This window comes from Opisthocomus hoazin, chromosome 1 (genome assembly GCF_030867145.1).
Source record: "Opisthocomus hoazin isolate bOpiHoa1 chromosome 1, bOpiHoa1.hap1, whole genome shotgun sequence".
Classification (NCBI taxonomy): domain Eukaryota; kingdom Metazoa; phylum Chordata; class Aves; order Opisthocomiformes; family Opisthocomidae; genus Opisthocomus; species Opisthocomus hoazin.
Window position 1 is genome coordinate 2,364,882 of NC_134414.1, and position 20,541 is coordinate 2,385,422.

The 20,541-nt window shown below is 47.3% G+C and overlaps 2 protein-coding genes across 2 annotated transcripts; both read left to right on the forward strand.

Annotated features, from left to right (window-relative positions):
* Positions 1 to 7,742: 7,742 nt before the first annotated feature.
* On the forward strand, positions 7,743 to 8,714 carry LOC104339476 (olfactory receptor 51G2). Its single transcript, XM_009945633.2, has one exon. The coding sequence runs from the start codon at positions 7,743 to 7,745 to the stop codon at positions 8,712 to 8,714; it is 972 nt and encodes a 323-aa protein (XP_009943935.1).
* A 5,905-nt stretch (positions 8,715 to 14,619) lies between these two features.
* LOC104339475 (olfactory receptor 51E2-like) lies at positions 14,620 to 15,576 on the forward strand. Its single transcript, XM_009945632.1, has one exon. It carries the CDS (start codon positions 14,620 to 14,622, stop codon positions 15,574 to 15,576), a length of 957 nt encoding a protein of 318 aa, XP_009943934.1.
* The last annotated feature ends 4,965 nt before the right edge of the window (positions 15,577 to 20,541 follow it).

Genomic DNA, 20,541 nt, shown 5'->3' on the forward strand with positions numbered 1-20,541 from the left:
TTGAGGTCACCTCCTGTTCTGCTCTGCACTGTGGCATCTCAGCCACTCTGAACCCATCACACCACGGTTGAGTTTTGTTCTCTTTATGGCCAGCTGTCACACAACTTGCAATTTCCAGCGTAAAGATGTTCTCTGGCTAAAGCTTGTTTGCTTCGATGACTGTAAGAACTATTCTGCTAGACTGAACGAAAGGTCCCTCCATCCTGCCACCCTGCCTTAAAGAGTGGCTATTAATGGCTATTTAGGAAAGTAATTTACAGTTTATCTTTCCCTTGGCACGTGTCCCAGGAGCTAGCAATCAATTTAGAGGCTTTCTGAACGAGAGGCAGCACCCCAGCCATGACGTTTAACAGAAATCAATGAAGCTCTCACCCATGGATTTGTCTAACACCTTTTTGAATCTATATATACACTTTGGGCTCCCACAACATCCAGCGGTGAAGAGTTCCATAACCTCATTATGAACTCATTAAAAAAAGTAAATTTTTATTTGTTTTAAATCTTCTGCCTGATATTTTCAGGGTGTGTTCTCCCCTTCCTAGTTTGCATAGTGTGAGAAAAGATGAATAATCACCCTACATGTACCTTCTCCTCCCCATTTGTTATCTCATAGACCTTTCCTGTATTGCTTGATTGTCTCTTCTCAAGGCTGAAAAGTCCTTTTCTGATAATCTCCACTTCTACAGGAGCTTCCCTGAAGTGGTCTGGCTGTTGGACTAGAAGATCGTTGTAGGTCCCTTCCAAATGAACTATTCTCTTCTCTTCTCTTCTCTTCTCTTCTCTTCTCTTCTCTTCTCTTCTCTTCTCTTCTCTTCTCTTCTCTTCTCTTCTCTTCTCTTCTCTTCTCTTCTCTTCTCTTCTCTTCTCTTCTCTTCTCTTCTCTTCTCTTCTCTTCTCTTCTCTTCTCTTCTCTTCTCTTCTCTTCTCTTCTCTTCTCTTCTCTTCTCTTCTCTTTGAGAGTGGTCACTCCAGGACATTTTCTAGCTTCAACAGTTCTTCTTCCTCTGCTTTTCTTCACACCTGACACATCTGGAGATAACAAACGTATACCAGGACTGTTCAGATGAGTGTCGCGAAGGCACAGTGAGGCAGATAAACCTGCCTGTGAAGTTCAATAACCACATAAGAGCAGGCAGCTGTCTTACTTAAAATTAATGCTTGTAAATTAATTGTTCTTTGGCACTGGGGGACCCAGCACCGGCTAGTCCAGGATCATGCCAACAAACCCTTTAGCCTCTAAAATGAGGTGACGACATCGCGCAGACTCCTGAGCCCCTGCCTAGGAGTTGCTGAAGCGCTGGCTGGGTCAGGTCAGCAGCATGTCAGGGACCATGATAACAATTTGCTGGTGTCCATCGTGGGCAGTGCCCCAGCACAGTCTGGTTTACAGCTACAGAAGTATCTCTTAGCTCCAGGGGCTCTATTCTTTATAGTCACCTCACAGGAGAATGGGCAAACCCATTAATAGAGAGAGTTGGGCAGAGAGGAACTTGATGAGGTTCAACAAGGGCAAGGGCGGCAGGGTCCTGCACCTGGGGAGGAACAACCCCAGGCACCAGTCCAGGCTGGAGCTGACCTGCTGGAGAGCAGCTCTGCGGAGAGGGACTGGGAGTGCTGGTGGACGACAGGGTGACCATGAGCCAGCAGCGTGCCCTGGGTGCCAAGAAGGCCAATGGGATCCTGGGGTGCATGAGGAGGAGTGTGGGCAGCAGGGCGAGGGAGGTTCTCCTCCCCCTCTACACTGCCCTGGTGAGGCCTCATCTGGAGTACTGTGTCCAGTGCTGGGCTCCCCGGTTCAAGAGAGATGAGGAGCTACTGGAGAGAGTCCAGCGCAGGGCTGCGAGGATGAGGAGGAGGGGACTGGGGAATCTCTGCTATGAGGAGAGGCTGAGGGATCTGGGCTTGTTCAGCCTGGAGAAGAGAAGGCTGAGAGGGGACCTTCGAAATGCCTCTAAATATCTGTAGGGTGGGGGTCAGGAGGACGGGGCCAGACTCTTTCCAGTGGTGCCCAGCGACAGGACAAGGGGCAATGGGCACAAACTGAAACCGAGAAAGCTCCAGCTGAAGATGAGGAAGAACTTCTTCCCTCTGAGGGTGACGGAGCCCTGGAACAGGCTGCCCAGAGGGGCTGTGGAGTCTCCTTCTCTGGAGCTATTCAAGACCCACCTGGACACAGTCCTGCGCAGCCTGCTCTGGGTGACCCTGTTTTGACAGGGGTCTTGGACTGGGTGATCCACAGAGGTCCCTTCCAACCCTGAACATTCTGTGATTCTGTGATTAGCTTTCCTGTGTCTTGGTTTGGCAACCACAGAAAAGGGGTTAATAGCAATTTCTACCTCGCAGCTGAGGTGGCAAAGATAAACTTGTTACCATAAGACATATGAATACAGCTGGCTTCTGGACTGTCTGAGAGGATATCTGCTAATGTGTCTGTGTCTGGCTTCGTAATACTTCGTTTGTTATTCTTGTGCAACATTTTATTATTTTAATTAAACATTTTGTGTCTCACTGGTCACAGGGGGGATAGCTAGAACTTCACCTCTCCTATTTCCTCAGGGAGATGTTGCAAGCACTCTTCTTGCAAAATTTATAATTATTTGCATTACAGATCCATTCTCACAATAAAAATTATGTATATTACCAGCATGCTGCAGCATTGCCAGCCATAAATCACAGGGAGCTATAAACACGTCGCCCAATAAACTATCAGGCGAAAATCATGCCTGCTGGGAGAGCATCATAAATGGCAAAGATCGTTTACTTCGCACACTGTTTTCACTGGTACGCCTCATGCTGTTTACGCACGGGGAGCTTGGGCTCCGCGTGGCTCCCGGATGATTGGACGGGGTCATTGCTCGGGGTGCGTTATAAGCACTGCCCTCCCGACGGATGCGGGTTCTTCCTCTGCATCATGACGGGGTTGTGCTGCCTGCGCAGGTCGTGAAGCTCCCAGGACCCCACTGCTGTGCTCGGTAAGTACCCTGGGCAATTAGCAGCCTGTCCATCATCACGTACCTCTTTTAGAAGTGCAATGGCTGTGCTTTATGGGGCTGGACACCAACACAGATGTGGAGGTGCATCTCTGCTCAGGAGGTCCACGCCACTCTCCAGGACCCGCTGGGTTGGGTGTGCTGGAGGAAGCAGGCTGCTGGAATTTCAGGCAGCGCTGGCTCCGTGGTATTGCTGGGGAAGGTCTGGCCATCGCGATGCCGCTTGCTGTGGTGCTGTGGGCTTTGTGCAAGAGTGAAACTGCTCTTCCATGATCTGGTGGACCGGCTCAGCTGGTGGGAATGGCATGATCCTGTTCTTGCCTGAAAAGTCAACAGAAATTTGGCTCTGTGGGTGCTGCATCCTCAGAGCCCCTTAGCTAATCCTCCTCCCTTTGCCGAGCGGTTGAGCCCTCACTTGGATGTTTGAGTTGGCAGCGATGCGGTTATGAAAATAGCAAATTCTCCTCTTGGGAAAAAAGCGGATCTCTGGGTCTCTTCCCTCCTCAGACCCAGCTCCCAAGCCTCCGGTCTTTCCTATGCTGAGAACTCTCAAAACACCAGTACTTTGCTGAAGTTATTGGTGAAAATCAGAGACAGGCAAGAAATCAGGAGGCGGCTTTTTGAGGGCTGGAGAAGGAGGGGCGGCACCTCCACGAGGCATCTGCATTCATGCCTGACCCCTTCCCCCAGGCAGTCTGGAGTAGCTCATGGGGAGCAGAAGTCTGGGCGCTGAGCAAGCGGACAATTATCTCTCTGTGGTAGGATGCCTCTCCAGGTTAGCAGCAAACACTGCCCAGGCGCTGCCGTTAATGTGTAAACTGATATCCTCCTGCAACGGGAGGTTTGCTTCCTCGTCAGGGCTTGGCTGCCGCGTGAAAGGTGCAATTGCTGTTCCGTGATAGTCATCTGGGAGGTGTAACATATATATGCATGCTGTATGTTATATATACATATATAAACGACATATAAATAAGCATGCATGCTTGTTTAGCTATTTTATATATGTATTTTAGATATTTGTATATATATATTATTTTTAGACATACACACGCACAAAACATGGAGAGGAAGAAACCACCTTGGAGTGGGATCTGTATCTGTAACGCATAGGAGCACATAATAAACCAGAGGAGCTCAGAGAGGAGCAGAGATAGTAAAGCCCCTTTTTAAATAACTTTGTGTAGCATGGTAGGATGTGCCAGCATCTGACAAGGTCAGGTTTGCATGAAGGTTTTCTTGGAAGAGGAGCATCTCTTACAGACCCCAGTGACTTCTCACCAGTCCTTTCCTTCCCACTACACTCTAACAGTCCTCTTTATCCACCTCTGTACTCCTGGAAACATCATGAATCTCAATATCTTCGAGAGTTCTGGATATCTGCCAGATGATGCAGTAAGGGAGACTGTTAAACACGCAGACGTGCATGCATGTACTCTGTTTTTTTTAGTTTTTTCAAGCCAGCCCCAAAATGAGACTGAATTGCCTGAGTCTGCGCATTAGTTCTCACTGCTCAGATGCTGTTGGACTGGCAGAAAGGGACAGCTCTTACCTTTGGGGAGCTTCAAGCTGCCTGTTAGAACCAGAGATACCTCTGGACAATATCCTTTTGCCAACACAGACCACTGCCGATGCCTTAGGGAAAGAACTGGCTGCCCTTTGGCAGGCAGCTTCATCCACATCTGTGCTGGCTCATGGGCTGGCGAGGCTCTCCTGAAGAAGGGCTGCAACATGTCCCTTCATGGCAGGGCTACGTGTTGGCCAAGGTGATTCCTGACACTCACGTGTAACTTGGCAGTGAAGGTGAAGTGGTCCTGCCTGGAGAAAATGAAATGACTTTAGGTCTTCCCCAGCTCCCATTAGCTACACGTTGCTTTTGCCTTGAAGCAGGAAGACATTCATCCTTGCTAAGCTCTGGGATTTATTGCCACATTAGACTTTCAAGCAAGCTGACAGTACATTGGAGCAAAATCATATTAGTAACATAATAAATACTTCATGGAAGACATCTGTGTTTAATCAAAAATGAACTCTGTTCTAGTATCATAGAATGCTTTGGGTTGGATGGGACTTTATAGGCCATCCAGTTCCAACCCCCTGCCATGGGCAGGGACCCCTTCCACCAGCCCAGGGTGCTCAGAGCCCCGTCCAGCCTGACCTTGGACCCTGCCAGGGAGGGGGCAGCCACAGCTTCTCTGGACAGCCTGGGCCAGGGCCTCACCACCCTCACAGTGAAGAATTTCTTCCTTAGATCTTATCTAAATCTCCCCTCTTTCAGCCCAAAGCCATCACCCCTTGTCCTATCCATGTCCTTGTCCCAGCCCCTCTTCAGCTCTCTCGCAGCCCCTCCAGGCCCTGGCAGCTGCTCTAAGGTCTCCCCTTGTCCTTCTCCTCCCCAGGCTGAGCAGCCCCAGCTCTCCCAGCCTTTCCTCACAGCAGAGGGGTTCCAGCCCTCCCATCATTGCTGGGGCCTCCTCTGGCCCCGCTCCCACAGCTCCAGCTCTGTCCTGTGCTGAGGGCTCCAGAGCTGGACGCAGGACTCCCGGGGGGTCTCAGCAGAGCGGGGCAGAGGGGCGGAATCCCCTCCCTCGCCCTGTGCCCACGCTGCTGGGGATGCAGCCCAGGGCACCGTTGACCTTCTGGGCTGCCAGCACACATTGCCAGGTCATGTCCAGCTTTTCATCCCCCAGCACCCTCAAGCCCTTCTCGGCAGGGCTGCTCTCCATCCCTTCATCCCCCAGTCTGTGTTGATAGTGGGGGTTGCCCCAACCCATATGCAGGACCTTGCACTTGGCCTTGTTGAACCTCATGAGGTTCACATGGTCCCACCTCTCAGGCCTGTCCAGGTGCCTCTGGATGGCATCCCACCCCTCTGCATGGCATCTCTTGCATCCAGTGTGTCAATGGCACCACACAGCTTGCTGTTGTCAGTGAATTCTCTTGCTTACAGTAAGTAAACACTCTTGCTCATAGTCCAGGCACTCTGACCTACTTGTTTTGTATCCTACAAAGATAGAAGGTACGTTAAGACTGAAGTCACAAACATTTTTTTCTTTTAATTAGGTCTTGTTTTTGTACATTCACTGCTTTCACCCAGCCATCCAGCCAGTCATTCTGCCACAGAAGGCACAGAGAGGGCTCAGGGATGCCATCAGCCTCTCCAACATCTCTGCTAGGGTGCATTGTCACGTGCAGTGTAGGAACCTGAACCTGTTTAGAACCCCGACCATTCTGTGATTCTGTGATTCTGTGATTCTGTGAACCTGGGTTGTGCTGTGGTGGCTGAATCCTTCAAAAGGACTGAAACCAGTGGTAAGACCACAGGCTCATAGGTTTATTGGATAACTCAGGTCCAACCTGAAGACTTCAGAAGATCTCTAGTCCAATGTCCTGCTCAAAGCAGGGCCAGCTATGAGGTCGGATGAGGCCACTCACGGCTTTATTGAGTTGGGTCTTGAAAACTTCTGGGGATGGAGATTGCACAGCATCTCTGGGCAACCTGCTCTGAGCTTGAAAGTCCTCATAGGGAAACTTTTCTCATTCTATTCAATCTAAACCTCCCTTGTTTCCACTTATACCTGTTGTCTCCCATCCTCCCACCATGCATTGCTGTGAAGAGCCTGGCTCAGTCTTCTTGATGGCCTCCCTGTAGGTAGGGGAAGGCTGCTGTTAGGTCCCTGCAAAGCCGTCTCTTCTCCAGGCTCAACAAGCCTCTTTCCTTGGTCTCTTATCCCAGGGCATTATTCCAACCCCTGTCCATCTCAGTGACCTTCTGCTGGCCTCTTCCCTTGGTCTCTTACCCTAGGACATTGCTCCAACTCCCATCCACCTCAGTGACCTTCTGCTGAACTCACCAGAGTATACATCTGCTAGATTTCTGTAAAGGCATCTCTCATCTCATACTCTTGGTCTCTGTGTAAAAATCCCACCATATCCCCTGTGCCCTTCCCTTATGACTCAGACCCAGAGACTTTCCGTGGATGCCTCCCCAGTGCTTCTGAATCTGCAATTTCTTGTGCTTTGGCTTATGTTTGCCTGTTATCTATAAAAGTCACGGGCACCACACAAGTGGGGTTTTGCTCATTTATTTCTCTTCACCTCATAGCAAGGTAGATTATGAAATGAGCAACAGCTTGGATGTGAGAGCTGTTGAAAATCCACTTGACCCTGGTGGCCATCTTCTGAGCTGAGAGCAGTGGCGTCTAAGTGCCTGAATGTCTGTTATATTCGGTCATTTGTTTCCAGTTTTGGTTTCTTAACTCAGAAGTCAGAGATAAACCTTCACCATTTTCATGTCCTTCAATCTCCATTTAGCATCAAAAAGAAGCCAGCTACTTAGCAGCTAAGTATTGGTGGGGATGACCATAGAAAAAGTGTTTGCTCACTCAACAGAGCAACTCAACCCGTGGAATCTGTCGACAACTGTAAAACAGTAGAGCTCACTGGGAAGGTTTCAATTTTCATTTTGAGAAAAAATGTTTTTCTTTTTTTTTTTTTTTCAATTTTAAGAAAAAATTTCCATTCTTTTCCTTCATTTTGTAGTTTAATGGATAAACAAGAGTGTAGTCATATGTGACATTACAGTAGTTATAACGATGTCCTAAAGAGCGTGGGGGCATCTGCATAGGCTTGTGGGGAGATGGAGGGATGTGGCTCTTGTCATTACCCAGTTCTATACTGAGTCGAAAGTCCAACTACGTGGAGTTTCTGTTGTTGATTTGTTTTAGGTATAGGTCATGTGAGAGATGAGCTGGGATGGAGCATGACTCACATACCACGTGGGAATTCAATGGCTCCTTCTATCAGCCTTCAGCTTTCCTCATGATGGGCATCCCGGGCCTGGAAGCCCTTCACCACTGGATCTCCATCCCTTTCTGTGCACTGTACCTTCTTGCTCTCTTGGGAAACTGCATGATCCTATTCATCGTAAAGAAGACCCAAAGTCTTCACGAACCAATGTACTACTTCCTCTCCATGCTGGCAGTCACTGACCTGGGCTTGGTTCTATGCACTCTGCCTACTACTCTGGGCATTTTCTGGTTTAATATGCGGAGGATTGGGTTTGATGCTTGCCTCACTCAGATGTACTTCATCCACATACTGTCCTTCATTGAATCCTCTGTGCTCCTGGCAATGGCATTTGACCGTTTCATTGCCATCTCCCATCCATTGAGACACTCTTCTATACTGACCAAGACAACTGTCATAAAAATAGGTCTGGCAATTATATTGCGAGGTGTGGTCTCCGTCCTTCCCATACCCTTCTTGCTCAAGAGACTAACCTATTGCGAGAAGACTGAGCTTTCTCATTCTTTTTGCTTCCATCCTGATATCATGAACCTAGCATGTGCAGATATAAAAGTCAATGTGTTCTACGGTATGATTATTCTCTTATCAACGGTGGGGATGGACTTCATCTTTATTGTGCTGTCCTACATCTTGATCATTAAAACTGTTATTGGCCTTGCAACCAAGGAGGAGTGTCTCAAGGCTTTGAATACGTGTGTCTCCCACATCTGTGCTGTTCTAGTGTTCTTCATCCCAATGGTTGGACTGTCCATGATCCATCGCTTTGGAAAGAATGTTCCACCTCTGATTAACACTTTGGTGGCCTACACCTACCTTATAATTCCCCCTGCTCTCAACCCCATTATCTACAGCATAAAATCAAGTCATATCCGCGAGGCTTTGCTCAGGGCACTGTGGAGGAAGAGTGAATCTGACTAGTAGCTTCCTCCGCCAGTTCTGCCAGAAAGTGCTAGCAGTCTCGTTTCTTGGTCAGAGCTAGTGGACGGTTGTTGTGCTCCATCCACGCGAGTCACTGCCAGATGAAAGAACTGCAGATCCATTCGGATGCTGTCCTTCAACCCAGAGCTGTGATCCTCCATGTTCTGTGTTAGCATGATGCTTTCGTCCCTTCCAGCAGCCTGAGAACACCCCAAGCATTAATGCCAGCGATATATACAGATGGAAACCCAAATTGGAGGGAGACAATAAAAGCAAAATGGGCTGTGTGACTTTCTTTTTTCAACCTATGTGATGGGGTGTATCAAGGAACCTCCGTAATTCATGTTAGGCAAAATTTAGTAGCCAGATAATAGCGTGTAAGCTGCACTCAGACTCCATTGCATGTGGTCATCGTTTCCTCACTGCATGTTACAGCACAGCTAACCCAGGCACCAAGCTCAACAGGGCAGGGCTTGGACCAAGAGTTTGGAGCCACTCTGAATGCCCCAGTCATTAGCTGTTCCACTGGAAACATATCACAAGACAGAGCTCAGCTCCAGAGACTGAGCACACAGCATTTTCTGAAGATTAGGTCCTACTAAGTGGGCTCGCAGCACTCTCAGTCCTTTTAACAAAAGGCTCAGCCTTCCTCTTTATGTGTGCTTCTAAAGTGCCATACACACCTACAGTGATGGAAACAGTGCTGCTTTTGCATCTTTTTTTGATGTCATTGAGTCTTACCATCCTGCCAAGTCTAATGTTCCAGCCGTTGTTTTGCATTGAATGTAATGTATGTATGCAAAATCTTCAATAAAAGACATCTATTCGTTGTAAAAGGTCAAAAGACTTGATGAAGCTATTTTTTTTTTCTGTGTATATGATGCAGAGATATTCGGTTGATGTTGCTTAAAATCTTCAGGATTTGCTGTAGATGAGCAGAGAACTGTATGAATTAGGTATGCATCAAGATGCTTGGGGGTCTGGTGTAGCTAGCTTTTGCTGAAAAAAAGGGTTTTCAAAAATATACTAGGAAAGGCTAAACTTCCTGACACTATGGACCATGTACTACAATTTTCCAGCTGAGGTCTGCCAGGTGTTGACTGTACCCCTCAGAGGGATGGGAGGAGATCTCCAGGGGAAGTCCACAGTGTCTCCCAGCATCTTATTGCTTTGCTGTAGGATGGGTTAGGCGTGCAGCAGCATTTCACGATCCTCCTGGCTTGCTTCCTCCCACAGATAGAATAAAATAAGCCAAAATATCTCACGCGTCCAAATTGTGGAGCCAGGCTTTCGCTGGTTTAAAGCTATATTTTGGCTAGTTTGGACCATGAAGGAGAATAGGAAGAAAAGGTCAATGTTCACCTTTTGGGACAGGATTATACACCAGAACTGGACTGTTTCTGCCTGCTACTAAGCACAACACACTTCAGACTAACACAAGATTACTGTCTTTTTGTATTTTGCTCTACACGTAACTGAACGTGGAATAGGGAGAAAAGAATAGTGAAGGAACATCTCCATAAGAAAATGGGAAGGGGGAAGGGAAGCTTCCTGAGGGGAGTATTCCCAGGCCACTGTTGGTTTTGCACTGTGCTAGTTATTTTGCTGAAGATCCCAGCAGGGCCTTGCACAGGGTGAAATACCGTTCAGCAAACCACTTCCAGATCCTCTGCCTGAGCGTTGGCACAGAAGCTTTCAGGGTGCAGGTCCCATTTGCATGGAGATAGCACCTGATGAGAGCACTTTTGCTCAAAATATCTAAGGTCCAACCTGGTCCTTGTAGCCAGCTATTATCAGAGGAAAGATTAACCTCAGGGAACAAGCAAAACTTTCAGCAGAAAAGCCTAGAAAAGACCTTTGCTGGAGAGACGCTTACCTTGAAGAATCCTTGCACCGTGCTGCTCCCATTCTGAAGACGTCCAGAGTTTCTCCCTGGATGTCTGTGCTTCCTGGCTACAGCCAATCTCTGAAACATAAAAAGCCCAAGTAGCCTGTGCCACGGCAAGCAAATGTTTGAGGGGGACAACCAGGGAGGAAATGTGTGGGAGATTTATTAGCACACTTATTAGCATAGCTAGAGACTACGCCTTGCAGTGCATTTGGTGCTTCTCCATCCCTCAGTTCAGCAGACCTTCCTCTGCCTCCGTGTTTGCTTCCCAACCTGTGTAGCTGGAGGGTACCAAGCAGATGCTCAAGATTCGGGAACCTCCGTATAAGGTACTGTCTTTTACGAACATGCATTCAAAAACATTTGTGGCTGCCTCTGGGAATGGGAAACTTAATTGTGGTTTAACATCTGTGCGAGAGAGTAAAGAGATAGATGAACCACTTAAAGCTGCTAATTCCAATTCTGTGATGCCCTGAGCTCTCCACTGTGCACCACGGCATCACTTACAGTACTTGCCAATGGATTTATTTCCTATGAGGCACAGGAAGAGCAGTGAGAGACCTGTCACAGGCAACTCTTGAGGAGAAGAGAGGAGAGGACAAGGAGGAGCAGAGGGGGAAGGGGAGGGGAAGAGATGAATGGGAGATAGAGAGAGGGAGAAACAAATGGAGAGAGGGAGAGAGGGGGAAGAGAAAGGGGAAGGGAAAGGCATTGGAGACGGAGGAGATTGAGGAGAAGGAGGAGAAGGAGGAGAAGGAGATTGAGGAGGAGAAGGAGAAGGAGAAGGAGAAGGAGAAGGAGAAGGAGAAGGAGAAGGAGAAGGAGAAGGAGAAGGAGAAGGAGAAGGAGAAGGAGAAGGAGAAGGAGAAGGAGAAGGAGAAGGAGAAGGAGAAGGAGAAGGAGAAGGAGAAGGAGAAGGAGGGCCATTCCTGCCACCTCCATTTGGTTCCACTGCCAGCTCTTCCCATCCCAAGCCTTCTCTAAGCCCTGAGCTGTGTATCTCCTCTGCCTAGGAAACTCTCCTGTTACCCTCATTCATGCAGAGCCAGGTTGCAATGCCTGTTGCGCTCTGTGGCTTTGTCAACACTATAATTAAAAGAGAAAGAAGGACAGTTCTATGTTTTGGAGATACTTGGTGTTTCTTGGCCACATCCACATCTCTCTGTTCCTCCTTCCCTAACTGGGTTGGCTTTACTGCACAGCCCACTGACCATTATTCCCCGGCTGGTGCTACCCCTGCATTCATGCCTGGGCACTGCCTGGGGCAGAGGTGGCTGGCAGCAGCTAGGGCAGTCCCTGGAGGCAAGGAACAGGTTAACTGTGTGTATGATGGTGGGATGAGGCTCCAGTCATGTCACAGATTCATAGAATCGCAGAATCACGGAATCATAGAGTAGTCTGGTTTGGAAGGGACATTTAAAGGCCATCTAGTCCAACCCCCCTGCCATCAGCAGGTACATCTTCGACTGGATCAGGTTGCTCAGAGCCCCATCCAGCCTGGCCTTGATGTTTCCAGGGAAGGGGCATCTCCCACCTCTCTGGGCAGCGTGGGCTAGGGTTTCACCACGCTCATTGTAATAAATTTCTTCCTTATATCTGGTCTGAATCTCCCCTCTTTTAGTTTAAAACTATCACCACTTGTCCTATTGCAACAGGCCCTGCTAAAAAGCCTGTCCCCATCTCTCTTGTGAGCCCTCTTTCAGGTACTGGAAGGCTGCAATAAGGTCTCCCTGCAGCCTTCTGTTCTCCAGGCTGAACAGCCCCAGCTCTCTCAGACGTTCCTTGTAGCAGAGGTGCTCCAGCCCTCTGATCATTTTTGTGGCCTCCTCTGGCCCTGCTCCAAAAGGTCCATGTCCTTCTTGTGCTGAGGGCTCCAGAGCTGGACGCAGTACAGTTCCCCTTCACTTCCATGTCGCAGCAGGGAGCCGTGGAGAGATGGATTCAGATGGGGAAGACTGTCCCATGGCCTCCTCCATCCTGGGAAGTTGGTCTCAGACCGATTTTGGCTCCATGAGACAAGTCTGGTCAATGTTTATGAGCATTTACTGATATCAGCTGCTGTGGCTGCTGCTAGCGGTCCTCTGCCTTGGATGGTTTTACTGTCTGAATGTCCTTACCTCTTGTTAAGTGCAGCTACCGGGGCTTGCTGCTGGGAGGATCACCCTAAGAAAATAAATCTGCGTTGGTTAGTGTGTTTAAAGATACGTGTCTAGTTTTTATCTCTACAGAAAGCAAGCTCTTCATAGTATCAAGTATTCATCCCACTAGCAATCCAAAATCATTAGTGGCTTCTAAAAACAATGGTGCACTTATCGATGCCAAAGAACTAGAGATGAACTGAAACATCCAGGGATCATTTCCTTTGTGTGTCTGTCTCTCACAGTCACATGCTCTCAAAAGCAATGAATAGTATGGCAGATATTTCACGAGACTCATGCTGTAATTACTTCTCAGTGGCTGGCAGGTAAGTTGGCTCAGATGCTCGTTGGCAGTTACTGAAGAGCTTTGTTCATCCAGCTTGCACCCTAATGTAAGCCGTTTGCTGAAAACCTCATCACTAGAATAGCTTTTAGGCAACTTGACAGTAACAGTCCACCTACGCAGTCTGTAAATTGTACATAGAGAGCTAGAGTATGAGTCTTATTTATTATAAATTCAGGATGAAAATACACCACATCAGGGAAAAAAATCATGATTGCTATTTTAGGATAAGGGCTTGACCACAGACGCGCAGTAAAAAAACCCCAATATTTTCACAACCAAATGTTACTTTAAAGATGTTGGTATTAATAGCCTGCACAGCTTGCCATAAAAACATTTTGCATTCTTGTTTTACATGGATAGGGCATGAAAGAAACCACCCATAATCGGAAAGCTCAGTCATGTTGTAGGTAGCAGTCATGTGCTTGACCTTATATTGTCCATACAGGGCAGCGAAGACGGCGAGTTTATTCCAATGCAGGTACTGCCGACCACTGACTTGCTGCGTGGCCCATCAGGGTGGATGGATGAAGTCCCATGCACCCCAGGGGGTCACACAAATCCCACTCTTCTCTTCGGTCAGAGCTCGGGGCTGGGAATCAGGCGGGGTCTGCACCCCTGTCCCAAGCCCACCCAACGCCAGGCTGGGCTGTGCAGCATGGGGGCTCTGACACTGCCATTCCATCAGCCTTTGGTGCTTCATCCCTACACTTCTAAAATGCCAATATTTAAAAAAAATCTCATCCCTGAGAACAGCAGGGCACCTACAAAAAGTTGGACTAGATGACCTCTAGGGGTCCCTTCCAACCCAAATCTTTCTATGATTCTATGATTCTAAAAAAGGCTTTTGCATATCTTCCTGGCCATTCTCCTTGGATCAGAGCACTCCTGGAAAGTTTACAGACACAGAATAAGGTGAATAAACAGATTTTTCTTCTCTACAGATATTCTGATATTTCCATATGTCTTTTCAGGCAGAGAGGATGAAAATCCAATGGGTGTGTGCGAACAAATAAATATATGTGTTTCACGGTGTTCTGCTGTACTTGGAAGTGGTGGACCATGGGAGGCAGGACACCCACCTTCACAGAGTACATGTCTGACAGGGCAGCGTAGAACATATGGAAAAACTCAAGCAGAACTGAAATTTACCTGGAAGCACTAAAAATCTGTTCTGTGGGGTTTTTTTTTCCTTTTAAAAATAAAAGAAAACAAGTTCAGCTGTTGTGTTTATAATTTAAAATGTTGATTTTTACAGTGTCCTGCGTTTAAGAGAGTTCAAGCAATTCCTGTTCAGATTCAAATGCCACCATTTCGTGGCTGTATATGTTGCTGTATATAGCCACGATGGGCTAAAGAAACAAGAGAGGTGCTCTCCATATCAGTATAGCAACCATAAGATTCCGTTGCATTTCGCAGGCACAGCCCCACGCGATTCACAGTCATGGGAAAGGATTTATAAAGCTGCTGTTTCTCTTTCCCTTGCAGCAGGGCACGTGCCATGGCATAGCATGACTGCTCTTCACCCCACGTGCCATGCCTTCCCCCAACAGCTCTGACCTCAGCCCAGCCTCCTTCATCCTGGCCAGCATCCCGGGGCTGGAGGCTGCCCATTTCTGGATGGCGATATTTCTGTGCTCCTTGTACATTGTGGCGGTCGCAGGCAACTGCGCAGTGCTGTTCATTGTGAAGATGGAGCCCAGTCTGCACTCCCCCATGTACTTCTTCCTCTGCATGCTGGCTGCTATTGACCTGACCTTGTCCACGTCCACAGTGCCACGTGTCCTCTCCTTCTACTGGTTCAACACCACGGAGATCAGCTTCGGTGCCTGCCTTGTCCAGATGTTCCTCATCCACACCCTCTCAGCGATCGAGTCCACCATCCTCCTGGCCATGGCTGTGGACCGGTACGTGGCCATCTGCCACCCACTGAGACATGCCGCCATCCTCACCAACACTGCGACGGCAAAAATAGGGCTGGTAGCCATGGCCAGGGGAGTCCTCTTCTTCCTGCCTTTGCCTTTGCTCCTCCTGCCCCTTCCCTTCTGCCGCTCCCGGGTGCTGTCACACACCTTCTGCCTGCACCAGGATGTGATGAACCTGGCCTGTGCCAACACCACCCCCAGCATTGTGTACGGCCTCACCGCCATCCTGCTGGTCATGGGGCTGGACTCTGTCCTCATCTGCCTCTCCTATGTTTTGATCCTCAAGTCTGTCTTACGGCTGTCATCATGGAAGGAGAGGCTCAAGGTGTTCAGCACCTGCGTTGCCCATGTCTGCGTGGTCCTGGCCTTCTACGTGCCCCTGATTGGGCTGTCTGTGGTGCACAGGTTTGGGAAGGACTTGGCTCCTCTGGTCCATATCACCATGGGGAACATCTACATCCTCGTGCCCGCTGTGCTCAACCCCATCATCTATGGGGTGAGGACCAAACAGATACAGAGGAGGATCCTGAATTTAATTCACATATACAATGACAGCACTGCCCAGTGACCTGTGCTCAGCTGCTGTCTCCTGTGTACTCACACCAGCTCATCTTGTTTTCCATCAGGGTCTTTGGGCAGGACTGTCCTCTGCACCTAGCACACAGTAGGAGACTCTGAGGATGCTACTACAAGGGAAGAAGTAAATTACAATTGTAAACTCCTTCCAAGAGCATTTATCCTCACCAAACTTGGAGTGAATCTGCTACAATGATCCAAACCCAGCCCTGACCCACCAGGTAGCATAATGGGAAGGAGAAGTGCTCATCTAACTAATAAAGATGTCTTGATATTGCACTGCTTTGTTCCCATCTCATCTGTAAGAGTGGCAGAGCTTAGTGAATGCCGTAGTATTTTCTGAATGATTTAATTAATTTCTGGTTTCTGTTTGTGACACTTTCACTTTCTAAACATTTTAGCAAAAAGTTTGTCAGAAACTTGGGCTGTAGTAACAATCTCTAAGTAAAATAATCACAGCAAGTGACATTACAGATGCGGAAATGCACGTCAGAAGAAGTTCTGCACTTCTGTGGCCTTGTTCTGACCTATTGGGTTGTCAGTCAAGACAGCTCAAACTCCTTGTAGCAGCTGCTCTGGAAAAAACTGTAAATCCAGAGCTGCCAACAAAAATTTTGAAAATAATTTCAATTAATAATTATATTCAATAAAATGACAACCTGTCAAGAGAGAAAATAAACAAGTTATAAATGATACTTCCAAGCTGGAGGAAGTAATATTTCCAAGTCAAAGATGTTTCATACCTTCAGCATCACGCATGCTTGGAATTCCTGAGGAGTTATGAATTAAGCTCAAGATCTTCACCTTTCAAGGTTTTTTTGTACTTCCTAGGTATTCTTCGTGAAACAGAATACCTGACAGCTGTTCTTCACTTTATTCCCATGACTCTTCTACCAGAGGGACACTACTACAAAACTCTTTAATATGACGGAAGCCAACAAGCCTTAGGGCCAGTGAAGAAGGTCTGAAAGCAAAGTGCATTTGTTTTCACACCATCACAGGATCACAGAATGGTTGAGGCTGGAGGCCTCTCTGAAGGTCAGCTTGTCCAGCCCCCCAGCTCAAGCCAGTTAAAGCTGCTGGCCAGTTGCCCAGGACTGTGTCCAGACAGCTTTTGAATATCTCTAAGGGTGGAGACACCACTTTATATTTTGGAAAAAGTTTAAAGATCCTGGAAAAGGATGTTGTACAGTAGGATTATACAATGAAACATACAGGTTCGAAGAGTGTTCACTTGTAGATTTTTCCTAATGCATTTAAAAATTTTATGCTCTTTGTTTTTTTAAAAATCAATCTGTTTCTTTATAAATGGAAAGAAACAAGCGATCTCTTCTTCTCAGTTTAAACTCATACCTTGTTGCTGGTTATCATGAATTCTGTCTTCATCCTTGAGGTGGCTGCATTGCCACACGCAGGGATGTGTTTGCTGTTCCCACTGCAACAGTCCCTGGGATTCCTTCAGTAAGAGGTGCCAGGGGTGTGTGATCTCTGATTTGAACCTGCTGGCTTTCACTACGCAAGGGACTAGCAGAAGGTAAATCACTAGTGCATAAAGCCTTGCACATTAGGACCCTTCGCAGATGACTAGAGCAGCAACGAGTACTGCAGAGAAAACTTCTACACTCTATTAGGAGGCACCGGTGCTCTTGAACACTAGTGTCTCCATCAGTAGATGATTACCACAGAATCACAGGGTAATCCAGGTTGGAAGGGACCTCAGGTCGTCTCTAACCCAACCTCCTGCTCAAAGCAGAGGCAGCCCTAGCGTCAGACAGAGTTGCCTGGGGCTTTATCCAGTTCAGTGTTGAAAGCTTCCAAGGATGGAAGTTGCACAACCTCTTTGCTTGATTGTCCTTACTGTGAAGAATTTTCTCTTTATATCCAGCTTGAACCTGCCTTGTTTCAGCTCATGCTTGCTTGATTTCATTCTCCTACCATGCCACATTGAAAGGAGCTTGGCTTCATCTTCTTGACAACCTCCTCATGGGTAGAGGAAGGTTACTCTTCTGCTGTTGGGTTTTCCCAAAACTTTTTCTTTCCCGGATTGAACAAGCACATTTTCCTAAGCCTGTCCTCATGGAGGATGGCTCCAACACCAGCCACCCTGGGAGCCGTCAGCTGAACTCGCTCCACTTTGTTGATGACTTTTTTGTACTGGGGCCCAAAACCAGATGCAGCATCTAGATGTGGCTTAGCAGGTGCTGAGTAGACGGTGGGGTAATCTTTGGAGGGCATGGCAGATCACTCTCCAGAAGGGTCAGCCCAGAGCCCAGAGCTCAAAACAATGATTATCAGGAGGAAATGCTTGAGAAGGAGGAAAGAGAAAAATAAAAATTTTAGAGCGTGTAAATCTGCACTGATTCATGCCATGCAAGTGGAAGTATGATTCATGGTCTAGGATTTGTAGGGAGAAGTTTCATTTGGTGTTAGGCCAGTTTATTCAGGGTTTTATCAAGTGAGGTCCTGAAAACCTTCAAGGATGGAGGCATCACAGCACCTCTGGGCAACATTCCTTTGCTTGAAATGTGCTCCTGTTGCCCCTGTACATGCTGGCGTAATAGATGTGAGCTTACCTGTGAAGAAGAAATAAATTATTTGACAAAAACAGGGAAGTATGTGGAAAACAGGAAATGGACAATGAGTTCCATCAGGGAGGACAGAAGACATAGACGTCTAAGTGCTGCACTCAGGGGCTCTTGCATCTTACCCATAACTTCTAGGTGTGCTAAAAGAGGCATCTTACCAAAGACACACACGGTCTTGCGTCTGGCCCTTCACATGACAGGAGTATTTGGTGGAGTTTGGTGTGGCTTCTTCCAGCTGCTAGTTAACACTGAGGGTAAAATGTGTGCAGTCTGTGCTTGTACAGCTTCAGTCTCCACGAAATGCATCTTGTTATAACCTTTTCTGCTAAATTAAAGCACATTTTATTTCAAATTAAGTACTTTCATTTAAGTGAGTTACAAGTAGTTTCCAGCTGGGACTTAAAGGCAATTTTGCCCTGTCATTTTTGTCATATTCTGTTTTCTTAGAGCTTAGAAGGATAAAAAATTTTTGTAAAAGTGAAAACAATCTGTACCTGCCTAATGTGATTTGGGAAGTGCGAATGAATTTTTCAGAGGCACCCTACAGATGTGAACTCTTTTCAGACAGCTGTGGCATTGAGAAATGGTTCCTGCTCATTGTCCATATGTTCCTTATTTTTTTTTCCTTTTGTGCTAAGAGAAAAATTAATAAAGAAAAATGAATGAACCATCCTGAAAATTCTGTATTATATTTCCTAGCAGTCTATTTCTCAGAAAGACAGTTAATAGAGCCTCAGAGCAGGGAGGCATGATGAATTTCTCCTGGGTACAGATGAAAACTGTGTTGGATTCTTCCTTTGCATCTTGTTTTCCAAACTTTAGTCACGGAGTGTTGCTTTTCTGGTGAACAGAGGGAACATGCCTTCTTCCTCAGCGTGTGTCTTTGCCGATGACTATGACAACCACTTTCCAGTTGGAATGCCCATTGCTGAGGCCCCAGGTCACCTCTGCCCTGCAGCAGAAGGAGAATCCCAACCAGAACATAAGGCATCTAAATCCATATGTCCTCCATGAGTAGGGCCAAGAGCCAGAGATGTGTATTGAACAACGTAGCTGGGCTTTCTGTGAGGCCCAGCTGGCTCTGGGAAGGCGAGGAAAGATCCCAGTTCACTTGCAAAAAGGACTGAAAAGGGAAGGGGTGGGACAAGGAGAGGGAGGAAGGAAAAGGAGGACAGGTTGGGAGTGTGGTTCGTGCAGCGATGGGGAAGAAGATGGGGAGTTACACAAGCCTGGAGGTGGCAACAGGGGCAATGAGGAGTCACATGAGGCTGGAGCAGTTGTTGGAGATCTTCTGGGGGATCTCCAAGTATTCTCCTTCTCTTTTCTCTTCTCTTCTCTTCTCTTCTCTCTCTTCTCTTCTCTTCTCTTCTCTTCTCTTCTCTTCTCTTCTCTTCTCTTCTCTTCTCTTCTCTTCTCTTCTCTTCTCTTCTCTTCTCTTCTCTTCTCTTCTCTTCTCTTCTCTTCTCTTCTCTTCTCTTCTCTTCTCTTCTCTTCTCTTCTCTCTTCTCTTCTCTTCTCTCTTCTCTTCTCTTCTCTTCTCTTCTCTTCTCTTCTCTTCTCTTCTCTTCTCTTCTCTTCTCTTCTCTTCTCTTCTCTTCTCTTCTCTTCTCTTCTCTTCTCTTCTCTTCTCTTCTCTTCTCCTCTCCTCTCCTCTCCTCTCCTCTTCTCTCCTTTCCTCTCCTCTCCTCTCCTCTTTTCTCTTCTCTCCAAGTACTCCTGGGATTGAACCTGATGACCTGGCACCTTTTCACACTCTGGCATTTCTGCTGCCCCAGACTAATTTAGTAGGCTGCCTTGGGATTTGATACAGTCCCCCTATGATGGAAGAGGTTTTAATTTGCATAACTTGCTTTTTAGTTGAAACTGGCGTTGCCAAAGATTTGACACAGAGGTGCTATATTGTGTGAACTCCACAAAAAGAGCGCAGGTAGGTGCAGTGTGCCACAGAGCAGTGAGAGCTACTTAACAAACATGCAGAGGGCTCTCAAATCTGCCTCATTATTTCACCATTCTCCATCTATGTAGTGGAGATGTTGTTACTGACTTCCCTCTCTAAGCCTGTGTTAGAGCTGAGGATGAGATGCAGCAGAGAAAGGACAGATTGCTGTTATTTGGAAAGTACTTTATAATTCATGCTGCTGCAGTTTTAATTACAAACCCAGTTCTGTGGTTTAATCTTGAACTGCCCCGTCACTCTTTAAGTTTCCTCCAAATAAGCACACTGCAAGAAAACAGATACAAAACTGGGCAAAATGCAGCTGTGTCTATGAGGTCACCAGTGCTGAGGGGGTTAAAAACTGTCTGTTTCTCTCTGTCTCCACATTAAGTAGCCAGGGAAATGCAGAGCTCCCTGCTGGGATTAATCTGTCAGA

Coding starts and splice junctions, on each gene's coding strand:
- LOC104339476 (XM_009945633.2), top strand. CDS start 7,743: ATGGAGCATGACTCACATACCACGTGGGAATTCAATGGCTCCTTCTAT.
- LOC104339475 (XM_009945632.1), top strand. CDS start 14,620: ATGCCTTCCCCCAACAGCTCTGACCTCAGCCCAGCCTCCTTCATCCTG.